A 12,340-nucleotide genomic window follows, 5' to 3' on the forward strand; every position below is an offset into this window, starting at 1 on the left:
GACCCACTGTATGGAGTCAACGTTTTTTTATTATAAATCACACAGTAGCCAATACCCTCGAAGTGAAATCTTGGTCTCTAACTATCCATTTCCTCTGCACAAATTTCTAGAAAATTACACAAAACATGCTTTTGTTGTATATTGCCTGTTTCCCCCTAAATGGTTGTACCAGTTAGCGCTTGCAACAAGAGTGTATGGGATGCTTCCATAATTTCACTGTCAATCAGGGAGGGCCATGTCAGTGGATGTCAGCAGGGTCTTGTGAGGAATGGATTGCCCAGGTCTGTATTTTGTTTATTGGAGAGAGAGGAAAGGTAAGGAGAGAATGGACGCGCATGTTTTTTAGATGTTCACGTAAGTAAGGGCTTTATATCCTGAATGTGAATCACATGCCTACAGAGACCAGCCACAGGCCCCTGAAGGCTCTGCTAATATCTCGGCCAAACTCCCTAAACAGTATTCTGCTGCACCAGTCATGGTTCTTCACCGATGCTTGAAAGTTACAGGCTCAAAAACGGCCTAGGAAAGGTCATCTATCTTCCAGTTACATTGGAACAGAGTTTCTGAGAAGAGAAATATCTGGGGTCAAGACCAAGTCTTGGCCACATGCCTGTCAAGCAAGCACATACAGTCAAAATCAAGATACTCATTAATTACTCACACCAGTTAGAACATCCTCATATGCTCAAAAGATGAGTACATTCTTCAAAATTCTCAGGAATCACACACTGAATATTTTGAAAAATGTTAAAATTTATTAATAGTTAACATCACATAGTTAATTCAACTAGTTCCTTATTATACATGACAACATCTTTACTAGACTGAGTGCTCAATAATTTGAGATTCAACACATCCCGGTCAAAGATTGAGATTCACCATATTTACATCAGGCAAAGCAGCATCAGCAAGGAACTGTCACCTAACTGTGGGAACACAAACATTCAAAATGCATATTCCAGCATTCCTTTTTGGAAACCAACAACACATGTGTAATGGCCACACACACAGCACTACCTTTAAAAAAGGTGCAATTTCATACACAGTGCCTAATTTTCAAGTTTAAAAGTTAAAAATCATCTCTACTTCTTGGGCATTCTTTAGTGATACACAAACTTAAACATTGTTCTCAGTACAAGTGTGAGAGATGTGCAAAAACTGGGTGCTACTGAGTCGTGTCTTTCCTTCCTTGTTTTCATCCTTGATTCCTACTCAATAGTGTTATGGGGCCATTCCCTCTTTACCATGTAGTTGCAGTGTGTGTGTGGGTGCATATTTTAGGGAAGAAATGGGCTTTTGGACTCAGAATTAACTGCACTCCTGAAAAGTAAGAGTATATAAGATTTTATGCCACCCCACTCCCCCCAACCGCACCAACAGTTTGAAATAAATACTGTGTATAAAAACAGCTCAGCCTAGAGAAGCCCTTGGACGATGCTTCTCATAAAACATTTATGAAACAAACCGATTTTGCTAGGAGGGCACAAATCCACCAAAAGTGTTGTCCCTGAGGTTTTCTTTGTTTGATTGTTTCATTGTTCAGTTTTGGTTTGCTATTAACAGATTTTTTTTTTTTAATGTTTTTGGTGGCTTCCTTTATCTTCTTGGAGAGCTTAAAAAATACTACTGACTGCCCTCAGAATGATAATTCCTAAGCAGTGAGTCTGTCTGAAATGATTCCTGTTTCCTTTGGTTAAGAGCCTGGGTAATATTGCCCCAGGAAGGTCTAGACAGAGCAGCCAGTCGCTATGGTTTTTTTTAGTCCATAGACCCAGCTTCCCTCACTGTTCCCTGCCTTCCACGTTTCTGAGTCTGCAAGTTAAAAAGGAGCCGGGAAGGAGCTACTTGGCCATTCACTCACCTTGAAGAGGCTTCCCTTCTCTTCCCGCAGGCGAATGAGGTATTTCTAGTAACCTGTCAGTATCTTCACCTTCCGTCCTGAAATTACGCTCATCTACTACAGAGGCCAAGTCTGAAGACACCCTGTGTATTTATACACGTAACAAATTGACATATAAATACATTACATACAGCCCATCGTTACATACAGTGTCAAGATAAAGGAGTAGATGTACTTCATGAAGTAAATAAATTTCAAACATAAATTAAAATGAAAGTAGGGTTGTTTCCACTTCTGCAGGAAAAATTTTAAAAACAGACCAAAAAAGTCTCCCCATCCCCCCAAAGGTCCATTGCTCACGGATGACTCAGGAACCCACAGGGAGATATGACAAGCCCACTTGCAGGATGTGTCAACTCATGGCTTTGATTTTGCTTGCTCAGATTCGGGATGCTTTAATTCCAGGAAGAGCATCGCTGGAACCCATCAGGCTTGAAAAGTGAGGTTAAAGAGGGGCCGTCATATGGCTATCCATGGATTTCCCTCCATCGCTGCCTCTTCTCCCACCCCGCCACTTCTGCCTGTGGAGGATCAGGCTCAAGTTATTGGAGATCCCCACAGATCTCAGAGCAGAAACGACATCCACCTCCATACTGGGGAATGCTCTTTACCTAGAAATGTCACGTTCAGGGTCCATGGTGAAGCAACCGTATCTTTTCATTAGTGTCCCCATTCTGTGAGATTATACAGGGACATGGAATTTGGCCAGGGGGATTACTAAAGGTTAAAATTTGCCTTCTTAAGTATTCAGAGAACCAATAGGAAGAGTTGTGACAAGTATGCACAAGTCCTTACTTCAAAACCTATTTATCTCAGGAGGGCTAAGTCTTGGGCTCTGAACTCTGCAGTGAGTACACACAGAGACAACACCCAGTCCGACAGGTCTTCCTCTGCCAAAGAAAACCCAAGGGGTCTGTCTCTGACACAGGGGATGACATCTTATAATTTAAAGGAGGTAAGAGAGGGAACTCCAGGAAGTCCCTTCCAATTTCAGGGACTCTATCGCTGTCCAGCCTCACGGATGCGGCAGGCCACAGCAGTGATGAGAGCCGCCCCCTTCCCGCTGCCATCCTCTGACTCCAGGAAGGACACATCACATTTCGGAGCCAGGTCTTTCACCGTCTCATGCATGACTTTGGCAAAGCTGTAAACGTGGGGAGGAAGACACAGGAAAAAAAAACTTCCTTAGTCATGATTGATTTGTGTCCTCAGAGATGAGACCCTAAGAAGTTATGCTGGAAACCCAAGAATTATTAAGATGACCAAGAGGACGACAGCTACTATGTATTAAACACTCTGTATCGTGTATCTGAAAACCAAGGCTTGTGAAGGCTGGCAACATGCCCAAATTCTATGTCATAGCAGGCAAGTGGGGAGCAGAGATCCTTGTAAGACAATCATCGGAGATTCTGGAAGCTGTGTTCTTGAAAGTAATCAGGGGCGCCTGGGTGGCTCAGTCGGTTAAGTATCCGACTTCGGCTCAGGTCATGATTTCGCGGTTCGTGAGCTCAAGCCCCGCATCGGGCTCCGTGCTGACAGCTCAGAGCCTGGAGCCTGCTTTGAATTCTGTGTGTGTGTCTCTCTCTCTGCCCCTCCCCCGCTCACATACTGTCTCTCTCCCTCCTTCAAAAAATAAACATTAAAAAGATTTTATATGCTAATTTGGATGTAAATTTTTAAAAATAAAAAATAAAATTAAAAAATTAAAAAACAATAAATAAAAATAAACTTAAATTAAAAAAAAAAGTAATCAGTGGAAGAGAATTCAACAGTCATAGGCATCACAAGTATACCCTGCAGAAGGGCATATCTTGTCCCTAAATTCTGGAAGATAAAGCCCCATGCACTTGAAACTTCATTTTCCAGGGGTATGGACTCACATCAGATCCACATCTAATCCAAAACGCCACTAAAGATAAAAGGAGCAGGTTCATGGGTGGCTGTAGGCCCATTACGGTGATCACAGAGCCTTTCAATATGGGACTAGAGAAAGAGATGGTCACCATGTACCCCAACATAGCAGGGTCAGGAAGGCCTCCTCATCTATGAAGCAAGCCTCAGTGCCAGTGGCTTGGCTTCTGTCCCCCTCCCAACTCTCCTCTGGGACCAAGATTCCTACTCTTCAGTGACATTGACCATCAAGACAAGGGACTTGCGACTTCTCAAGTTTCCCTCTTTTAACTATCTGTGTAAACTCTGGGCAAGTCTCTCAACTCCTCGAGAAACAGTCATGCTGCGAGCAGGCAACATTTCAATAGAGGAGTCTCTCTTTCCTCACTCTGCCTCACCTACTGCCCAGACCAGGGTAACAGCTCTGTTCTTTTAACTTTGAGCTGAAAAACTTGTAGGGGGGAGGGGCGGGGGGAAGGGATTGGGGTACTTCCTAAATTAAAAATGATTCATTCAAAACAAATGCAAATGAGTGAAGAAGGGAGAGGAACAATGGCTGATGAGAGAAGAAGAGAGATGGAGAAACAAGAAAAAGTATAGAAAGAAAAGAAAATTCAGTGCTTCCACATTGGGGAAGTTTGAAGGACACGCTTTATAAAAAGGGCCAGACAGGGGAGGCTGGGTAGCTCAGTCAGTTGAACATCCAGACTCTTGATTTCAGCTCAGGTCGTGATCCCAGGGTCCTGAGATCGAACCCTGCCAAGAGCTCTGCACTGAGTGCGGAGCCTGTTTTGAGATTCTCTCTCTCTCCTTCTGCCCCTCCCCCATGCTATGATTGTGCACGCTCTCTCTCTCTCTCTCTAAAAAAAAAAAAAAAAAAATTTAAGGGCAAGACAGTAGATCCACTTTCAGCTTTGTGGCAACTACTCTGCCATTGTAGAGTGAAAGCAGCCAGAGACAACATATACATGAGTGGGCATGGCTCATGTTTACAAAAACAGTCATGGCTATAATCTACCAGCCCCCACACCAAACTGCAGAAAATATCTCGCTCCAGAGTTCCCCTACATTTCCTAGAATGTTCACAGGAGCAGTGTTTGTAACAGACAAAATCTAGAAATAACCCAATATCCATTAGCAGAACAGTAAACTATAGTATACTCATTCAAAGGTATGCTATGCAGCCCTGAAAATTAATGAACTGCAATTGCATTCTTCCATGTGGATGCGTCTCAAAGCTATAAATGCTGTGTGCAGAAAGCCAGTCACAAAAGAGGAGATGCCATAGGACTCCCCTTATGGCAGGCTCAAAATTAAGTAAAATGGAACCATAGCGATGCATACACAGATAAGCAGGGAAAGGAAGCAAGGGACTAAGTCACCAGAGTACCTTCCCTGGCAGGGGACAGGGGCGTAGCGCCTGAGTCTTCCAAGCTGGGTGGTAAAACACAGACCTACTTCTGGTTCTTAACCTTTAAAGTAAAGCATATATATTATAGACACTCATTTGGAATGTCAGGTGCTTTGCTATAAACTAAGAAGAGAAAGGAAGGAAGGAAAAAGCAAGGAAAGAACAGATGGAGAAAGAAAGCTGGACAAGGAGAGTGGAGGTCAGGCACTCACTGAGGATGTAGCTTGTAGAGGGTCCCATCCACGCCTACTGTCACTTTGAGGGTGTCCAGCCCACGGTTTTCTCGTATTTTGTCCACCACGGCGGCCATGCCCGCACCACAGAGCTGGGCCGCCCGCCGTGCCACCACCGTGCACACCTCTTTGACGATGATGCTGTCGTCACAGGTGCTCTCGAGCCCCAGGTGGTGCAGGATGGCGCGGACCTGCAGCAGGGCTAGGCAGTCACTGGGGGGGTGGGGGGAAGGGGACAGACAGGGAGTGGTCAGTCACATACACCAGGGGCTGGTGGCCCACCCACCACTCCAGGGGACTGGTCACGTAGGAGCTCCCTGAGAGGTGGATCCTGTTCTTGAACTCAGTTCAGGAACCCATGCTCATCCCACTGGACCACACAGAGCCCACCTGAGTGTGACGGGAACGTAAAGAAACGGGCTCCTATTCCAGTTTGCCCAGGCGAGGCAGGGCACTGCTACCATACAACTGGCACTCAAGAAAAAAGGAAATTCACCATCTATGTATTCTACTCATTTGGAAAGAATAAAGACAGTGACAATGCCTGTAGTTGGCATTTTCAGCTTTCTTATCCATTTTCTTATTGCTGTTCACAGGTCAGCAGGACAAGCATCACCTGCCAGCAGAGACCCTGTTCTGTCTCTGCTCCCCCACCCGGGGTGGTCTGATAACTACTCGCGGCTCAGGAAACAAATGTAAATACAATGGTAAAAAAATAAATATTATATAAAGGGAGCTGTTTTAGAACCCTGGAATCAGCTTCCTGCACACAGACAGACATGCACACTAGAACATATTCTTTCTATTCACTGGTGCAGATGTCCTGGAGCCCCACTCATGCCAGTCATCCAGTTCCTGTTTTCCCATACACCTGACAGTAATGCATAGCATTAATTATTAAAGGGCTCCGAAATTCACTATGGTAATTTGGAACAGTCTTTGCTCCCATTAGACTGGAGGAGGGGGGTTTTGCTTTAATGAGCCACCACATGGCCTGATTTCTTCTGCATTGCCATTGCCTGGCATGCCAATCTTCACTCGATCCTGGCTGCCTTATTACCACAGCAGCAGTTAAGAAGCACCCTCCCGCCAGGTGCAAGCACTTTAATAGGCTAGTTTCCTTTGTGCATTCCAGTTTATATCCTATGAGCAGGTATCCTTCTACCTTTGATAGTTGATCTAAAACCCACCCACATTACTTTGCATGGGGGGTGGGGGGGGTGCCTTGTGCCAGCTCAGCAGGATTTTTCATGAGAATGTTATATATTTGCCCTTAAAATGCCAACTATCCATAACTTTAAATAAACACTATAGACAACAAATGTGTTTGCTACTAAACTGACCTTTATGTAAGCCGTGCCCCGACCTTACTTGAGCTACGGAAATCCTTCAGCTTGTCTGTCCATGAGAAGGAGGATACGGTCCCACCCTTCCTCGGGCCCTAAATTCTCACCTCTCAATCTGAGACAGGAACTTAGTTTCAAAGATTCCTCTTGTCTTGAGTCGTTCTGAGATGCGGCCACGGAAGAGCAGCCCACGCTTGGTGAAATCGATGAGGATGTTACGGACAATCTCGCCCAAATACATGCCACTGATCATTTTCTCAAACCTGCAATGCAGATAATGTGCATGGAGGTTAAGCAGGAAGGTGAGATGCCCAGCACATTAGAAAGTAGAGGGCATGCAGGTTCCCCCTGGTGGGAAAGGAAGTGCTATTTGATTCACTTGGGCAGGATTCCTGGTATCTGCATACATTGACCCACAGCCTTCGGCAAAACTGACTACAGTGCCTGAGGCCCATGGGGTTCCCTGGGATCATCTCCATCTTCTGGGCTCATCTCCCTTCTGGTGCTTACTCCCAATTCCAAGAAGGAAAACACACTCAAACCCCATCTCCAAGAAAACGGCAGGATGCTGAGTCTTAATCCTTAACTTCATCAGACATTCAGCATGTTTTCTCTCCAAACTAATCATTATCACTTTACTTGAGTGCCAACTGGAGAAGCCCGGTCTTGGCCACCAGAACTGATGTGACAGCTCGGTGGCTTGAGGGCCTTTTGGCCCTCAATAGTGCCTTTAAAAAAGCTGAGGCCCCCAGTTGCAACCAAGACCCCCATCCCCACTCCATCTTGTCCCACCCTTTCTTTCATTAATGACACTTATCTGGCCCCTAGAGGCATTTTCGTCTGTGACTTGTACTCTTGACCAAAGTATATTCTGCAGAACTATGGTCCCTGATTAATCCAATTAGGAAACACTACACACAACATCTCCCCAATGGGAAGTGTGCTCGCAGCTCAGAGCACCTCCCCATCATGCTTTGTGAGGCTAGGGCTGGCCCTTGTCCAGTCCTGACTATAGAGGATGCTACATAATGAATGGATGAGGAGGAGGAAGAGACTCCTGTTTGCTTCCTGTTCCTCTCTGTTACACCAGCTTCTTTACCCTACTATCAGCAGATGACTCAACTGTCTTTCCTCACAGTCCCAGACCTAGGTTTTAACACCATCCCTTCCTGTTCTCACAGGCAGTGGTAGGAAGGCTGCCTCTGACATTTCCTAGCTCTGTGTTCCTCAGTGTCCCCTTTACATCTTTTCATCCTTCTAAAACCTGTGTCACCAGTTCCCTTTAAGAAATGCTCCTCAAAACACAACTCTTGTTTTCCCAACTGGATTTTGAAGGTGTCATAGTCCAAGCGGTAGTACTTCCCAGATGTTATTTGAAAACCCTTGCCAAGGAAATTTCTTCTATTGATGTCTCAGAAACAGGTGTCCTGGGACTTGCTGTTGCAGAGGATCTGACCACTTGCTACAGTGCAGTTGGGGTACATGTACCAGGACTCGCAGGCACTGGGGTAACTACCTCTGTTTGCCAGGGTTGAGAGAAAGCTCATCCACAGCCACATCAAATTCCGTGCGGAAGTCGTCCAGGCACCCGTTGTCCCCGAAGGCCCCCCACTCCATGTTGACACACATCCGGCCCTCCTCCCCTTCCACCAGCTCCACGTTCCGCATCTCCTCCATGTAGCAGGCGTTGCTGCCCGTGCCTGCCAATCACAAACGCGTCAGGGCCTCACTCTGCACCGTCCCCACACCCGTCTGAGGCCATGGGTCACAGCGCAGGAAGGACTGCTGGGGCTTTACCAACAATGAGGCCGATTTCACAGTGAGGGTCTTCATAGCCACAGGTCATCATCGTCCCAACTGTGTCATTCACCACGGCGACCACATCCAGGTCAAACTCCTAAGAGGGCAAAAGCAGATCCCCAGTCCACCAAAGAACCACAACATGTTCTTTCAGACCCTTGCAAGGGAGACTGATATGTATAGAAAGTGTATTTGATACAGCCTGGCTCATTCTCACTTTTTGTTCAAATGTCACCTCCTCAGAGACCTTTCCCGGTTGTGCTATTTAGGAGTGCCCTTCTCCAGCCCACTCACTCTGTCCTCACCTGACTTCATGTCTCTTCACAGCTCTAAGGCACCTGACATTAGCTCACGGGTTTGTTTATAGTACCAGAGTTTGTTGTGGTCATTCCTGAATCCCCAGTGCCAAGAGCAGGGCTCGACACGCAGCGGACACTCGGTCACCACCGAAGGACCACGCTAATTCTCCCCCTAACCCACGCAACCACACCCAACACTTCCCCACTTTCCGAACACGGGTCATTCTGGGCCTCGTGGCACGCCTCTCCCACCTCTCGCCGGTGAATGGCTTCCTTCAGCAGGGTGACCACATCCTCTCCCTCGCAGCCCGATGCCTTGAAGCCTTTAGTCCACTTGAGGAGGATGCTCTAAAAGTCACATAAGAGCACAGATGAGGACAGCAGAGGAGGGTTCCTGTGTCATTCCCGGGGCCCGGCTATGCCTCTCGTTCTCAACCTCACCAGGTAGTACAGATTCCCTTTAATGACCAATCATCCCTCCCACAAATGATTGCATACCCCCTATGCGTGTGTTCCATTGTTTAATCCTCACAGCAAACTGGTGACATAGTTATCATTATTGTGCCCATTTTCTAGGTAACTGTGGCTCTGGAGTAACTTGCCCAAGGCCTGAAGCTTAGGGGAGAGGAGCGGGACTCACCCCCAGGCCAGCTGACTCCATGGGCCCCTAAGTACCACATCACTGTCCCTGCAGGGAGCTAAGTTCTATACAAGTGTTTCTTTTGCTGGGAAAAGCAGTTTGCTCTGCCCTGTCCTATATTCACATCAGAAGGGTCAGAGTCTGTCTCTTCATTGTCAAATTCCAGGATGGTGTGAACAAGTGCCTTGCTTGGGCGACAGTTGGGTGACAGCTAGGCTTCACGTCATCCCAGTGAGGGAAGCACTCTAGGCTCTTCAGAGTCACCCATAAGCCACTCGTCTTTAATGTGGCCGTCTGCCGTGTCACAGGGCCCCCTGGGGAATACACACATGGAGATTTTACATGTGGGAGAAGTGTTTCGGTTATTGTCCCCTGGTTTCCTCTTTGCTGCTGGAACCCATCGGAAAACAGCATCAAGAACTATTGGGCCACCTCCCTGCAAGGCCAGAATCCATAAATGGACTGTGTGCTCACTACCCACCCTCTTTCATGGTTTCTCCAGGCCTTGCTCAGCCTCACCCCTGCTTGGCATTTCATGGCCCAGGAGTTTAGAGTCACAAGTCAACCTGGATGTGTCACGCTGTGTTCAGATCCCAGGAGATTTGGAAAAATAAGACATGATCCCAGCAGTGTCTTGGCTTACATACCTACATCCAAACAACTGTGTGCTCATCTCTAGCTGTCTTGCCTACAAATTAGTTTCACATCTCTAATGAAATTTTATATTTAGCACTTTCAAGTTTACAGAATGATCAAATAACATTATTTCAGGTGGTCCTTAATAATAAGACACGCAGAGAGGCCCGTGAAGCTGGGGAGACTTGCCCAGGGCCACGAGGTGGTCAAGGCAGCTTGGGGCTTCTGGGCCTCAGCACCTGCTGATTTTCCACTCAATAAGACAATCTTACCAGAGCAGATCCCGGCTCACAGACCGATTGAACAACAGAGAGAACGCAGCCTGTTTGATCTGCTCTTAATTTTCACAGTGCTAGACGGAACACATACTCCCTACAGAAACTTAGAACATAAAGAATGAAATCTAACACAATGACCTGGAATCTTACCATGCAGGTAGAAACAGTGAATATGTTGTTGGGTTACCTGATAAACTCTTAAAGATAGATACATGCTGGCATGAAAAGTAAGGCATGTCTATTTAAAAATATTTCAGCAGGAAAATCCTAGAAGCAAACACACTGGAGTCCTATGTTCTCATCTTCTGATGATGAAGGTATTTTTTGTGGGTTTCTATACTATAGAGATTATCTTTTTCTTAAAAACATTTTTGTTAGTCTTACCACCAGTTTTTTCCCACATCATTGAAATTTCTTCCAAAAACATTCGTTGCTGATACCCGGCAGTGAATGGCTCAGAACTTATTAACTATTTCCCAACTGTTGAACAATTGGGTTAGTTTCTAATGTTTTCATTATAATAAGCAATGTTTCATTAAGAAACATGTAAATATTTTTCTGCACGTTTGGTAATTCCCTTTGGTAAATTGATGTAAATGGAGTAGCCTTTGAAAACCCGGTGCATTGACACTGAGAAACATAATGTGAAAAGACAAAGGAATCAGAAAAACTGGGGAGAGGGAATTGGTATAAGCTTCCAGTGACAGGGTAAGTGAGTACTCAGGATGGAATGAACATCATGATGGCAACAGCAAGCACTGCCATAGGGTATATTAGAAAGTTAAGAGTAGATCCTAAGAGTTCTCATCACAAGGAAAACGAACCACTTTTATTCTTTTTCTTTTTTTGTATCTGTAGGAGATGACAGATGTAAACTTATTTGTGGTGATCATTTCACAACATATGTAAGTCAAATCACTGTGCTGTACACCTTAAACTTATACAGTGTGCATGTTAATATCTCAATAAAACTGGAAAGGAACAGAAAAGTGAAAAGCAACACTGTACCCTTAACACTGGACAAATGGTGACACATGTTGGGAAATACTGGATTAGGTAAGGGTTTTTATTGCACGACATCCTAAAACTTTCACTGTACTGGTGCACATGAATTTAACTCAGAGGGGAGGAGGAGGAAGCATTTACAAAACTCAGCTGAGCAACAGGAGGGTTGCTATTCCAGGGATCCTGTGGGAAATGCTGGCCTTTCTTCCCTACTGGACCAACCTCTCTACACCTGTGACATTTCCCACCTACATGCCCTCCTCCACACTGCCAGGCCTGCCTGCCTTTCTTCCCCATCAACTCATGCTTTGGACTTGGAAGATGATCCAAGTATTTTTCATGCCTTCCAGGTATGTGCTCGGGTAATATCACACTGCGCATCCTCAGGGCCTCAGAACCCCATCAGTACCACGTTCCAAACAGCAGCTCATGCCTTCCTGAGCTTGCTTACATCACAGTTTGTTTGTAAGCACCTCAAGTAGGAATCATGCCTTTTGTACCCTGGCCACTCTGTCTACCACATACTGACCAGTTGTAAACACGCATGTGAGCTTCTAGAAGACCAATGGAGACAGAGGAACAACTGCTTAGACAACAGTATTCTAACATCTAATATGCTGATAATCAATGCAGAATAAGCCCAAGCATGACCTACTCAGCTCTCCTACATTCTCAACACACCATGTCCGGGATATGTGAGAGCACCAGCTCTTTGCCCACCTGCTTCATTCCTGCGTGGCAAGTTGAAAGAGAATGAAAAGCAAAGCTAAGACTAGAGAAGCACCAGAGCATCTAAACAACAGAAGATTAATGAAAATGCCCCAAGCCCAAAACAGGCCTCAGGGACAGGTGAGCATCACTGAAAACATGGCTTTGGGTATCGGGAAACCAGAATTCAAATC

At 45.7% G+C, this 12,340-nt stretch overlaps 1 protein-coding gene across 2 annotated transcripts in view; it reads right to left on the reverse strand.

The window, feature by feature from the left end:
- Nucleotides 1-733: 733 nt before the first annotated feature.
- The window catches only part of HK2 (hexokinase 2), a 62,407-nt gene continuing 50,800 nt past the window's right edge, over nt 734-12,340 (reverse strand). For both annotated transcript variants that reach the window (XM_058683574.1, XM_058683575.1), the window contains exons 13-18: nt 9,132-9,227; nt 8,578-8,677; nt 8,297-8,480; nt 6,888-7,043; nt 5,414-5,647; nt 734-3,044 (exon numbers count right to left, since the gene is read on the reverse strand). In XM_058683574.1, the coding sequence (XP_058539557.1) occupies nt 2,900-3,044; nt 5,414-5,647; nt 6,888-7,043; nt 8,297-8,480; nt 8,578-8,677; nt 9,132-9,227 (915 nt within the window). In that variant the 3' untranslated portion in view covers nt 734-2,899. The remainder of the gene's footprint in view (nt 3,045-5,413; nt 5,648-6,887; nt 7,044-8,296; nt 8,481-8,577; nt 8,678-9,131; nt 9,228-12,340) is intronic.

Source organism: Neofelis nebulosa, chromosome 9 (genome assembly GCF_028018385.1).
Source record: "Neofelis nebulosa isolate mNeoNeb1 chromosome 9, mNeoNeb1.pri, whole genome shotgun sequence".
Taxonomy (NCBI): domain Eukaryota; kingdom Metazoa; phylum Chordata; class Mammalia; order Carnivora; family Felidae; genus Neofelis; species Neofelis nebulosa.